A 1947-nucleotide genomic window follows, 5' to 3' on the forward strand; every position below is an offset into this window, starting at 1 on the left:
CCTCAGCCTCAGCCCCTTCCTCCACTCCTAAGGCCTTCACCTAGATCTCAACCTCCAACCTCGCAGAAAAAAGGTTGAGCCACCCTCATTGCAGCCCAGCCACGGTGGTATTCAGGCTCCGGGAAGTTGCCAGAGGCTCTCCTTCCAGCAAAAGTACCCATAAGTCAGAGTCTTAAAGGAGGAAGGAAATTGAAAAATCACTAAGTTCTACTCTTCTGTTTTTTTCCTTTCCTTTTTTTCTTTTAAGGGACTATCTCTCTGTCTGTCACCCAGGCTAGAGTGCAATGGTGGAATCATAGCTCACTGCAACTTCAACCTCCTGGGCTTAAGCAGTCCTCCTGCTTCAGCCCCCCGGGTAGCTAGGACTACCAGTGTGTACCACTATGCCCAACTGATTTCTTTAATTGTTTGTAGAGACAGGGTCTCGGTGTGTTGCCCAGGCTGGTCTTGAATTCCTGGCTTCAAGAGATCACCTAACCTCGACCTCCCAAAGGAGGGACTGGGAAGTGTCAACTGGGATTACAAGTGTCACCCACCATGCCAGCCCCACCCTCTCATCTTATAGTTGAGGAAACAGAGGCCTGAGGGGGTGAAATGATCTAAGTCAAGTTGGGTTGGGTGGCTAGATTGAGTAACAGAACAAAATTCTAGCTCAGTGCTCCCCACTTCTGCCTCTATAGTGCTCTCCCTGGAGTCCTCGGCTCCCACCTAAGGAGGAGATATCAAAAACATCACTGCTGTGAGCGCGGCCCCACTTCAGCAATAGACCCTCCCTTCTTCTGCCTGTACCATACCATAAATGCCAAAATTCTTGGACAGAGACTGGCTGCAGAAGAACTCAAAGCCTTGAGACACAAAGTATTGTAAGATTCTAGTATCTTCTTCCAAGTCACCGGTGTATAAACCTTGACAGGGAATATCAAAAAATGGGAATATCTGCTTGCTCTGTAGGAGAAAGGAGAACAAAAAAAGAATGAGACGGATGGAGGAGAGAGCAGAGAGTCAAAGACAGGAAGGCTGCGCGGGAGATTGGGTTTACCTTTATCATGGACATCAACTTTGCCCACCCAGTTGGTGTCAACTTGCAGTCGATAATGTTCCCAATCACAAGGACACAGCCATGTGGGATCTGCTGCAAGTACAGACAGTCTCATCAGGCTTCACCTTTACCCAGGAGTGGCGGCCCCAGGGCATTTGGGGGTGAAGTCCTCCTCCATGTTAGTTACCATTGAAGGACCAGGCAAATTCAAACCTGGAAAAGGTCTTGGATGACTTAAGAGGTGTGGGGAGGAGAGGAACATTAGGCTGTAAGTCAGCTCTGGGGAGGAGTTTCTGAGCAGGGCCCCTCTACCTCCACCACATTGAGGAGTATGTCGGGGTCCACGCATAGCTTCTTGGGGTCCCAGATGGAGTATTCACAAACTGTAAAGCCCATGTCCTGGAAGACGAGTCCATGCAGTTCTGTGGGAACACAGCCCCCCCATAACTGGTACATGGGAAACAGAGAGACGGAGGCAGAGGTACTGGAGTGTGAGGCTGAGAGTCACTGGCTGAAGGTGGGACATTAACAGGAAAAGGACATAAATAGCTTGGCTTGTCCGCCATTTTGCTCATGACAGAGAATGAGGGATAACAGTGAAGATGGCAAATGGGATGAGGATTAGGAACAGGGGATGGGGATTTGCTGTCGCCCTCATCTTGGGTAAGACTAACCTTTTTGAGAAGAGATGATGTAAACTATACGAGCATCCTTATGCCAAGCTCTGAGAAACTGGACCCCAAGCTGGAAGGCACCACTGTCACCAACAGTATGTATACCCGCTACCTGCCATCAAGAAATAGACAGAAATAGGCCTGGCGCGGTGGCTCACACCTGTAATTCCAGCACTTTGGGAGGCCGAGGTGGGCAGATCACCTGAGGTCAGGAGTTTGAGACCAGCCTGGCCA

General features: G+C 49.8%; 1 protein-coding gene across 1 annotated transcript in view; it reads right to left on the reverse strand.

The window, feature by feature from the left end:
* GOT1L1 (glutamic-oxaloacetic transaminase 1-like 1) overlaps nt 1-1947 on the reverse strand; it is a 10944-nt gene that overhangs the window by 6735 nt on the left and 2262 nt on the right. Inside the window, exons 3-6 of the mRNA XM_011993522.1 lie at nt 1714-1825; nt 1352-1461; nt 1040-1132; nt 795-945 (exon numbers count right to left, since the gene is read on the reverse strand). Coding sequence (XP_011848912.1) covers nt 795-945; nt 1040-1132; nt 1352-1461; nt 1714-1825 — 466 coding nt within the window. The remainder of the gene's footprint in view (nt 1-794; nt 946-1039; nt 1133-1351; nt 1462-1713; nt 1826-1947) is intronic.

The sequence above is a fragment of the Mandrillus leucophaeus genome, unplaced genomic scaffold (genome assembly GCF_000951045.1).
Source record: "Mandrillus leucophaeus isolate KB7577 unplaced genomic scaffold, Mleu.le_1.0 Scaffold111, whole genome shotgun sequence".
NCBI classification, from domain to species: domain Eukaryota; kingdom Metazoa; phylum Chordata; class Mammalia; order Primates; family Cercopithecidae; genus Mandrillus; species Mandrillus leucophaeus.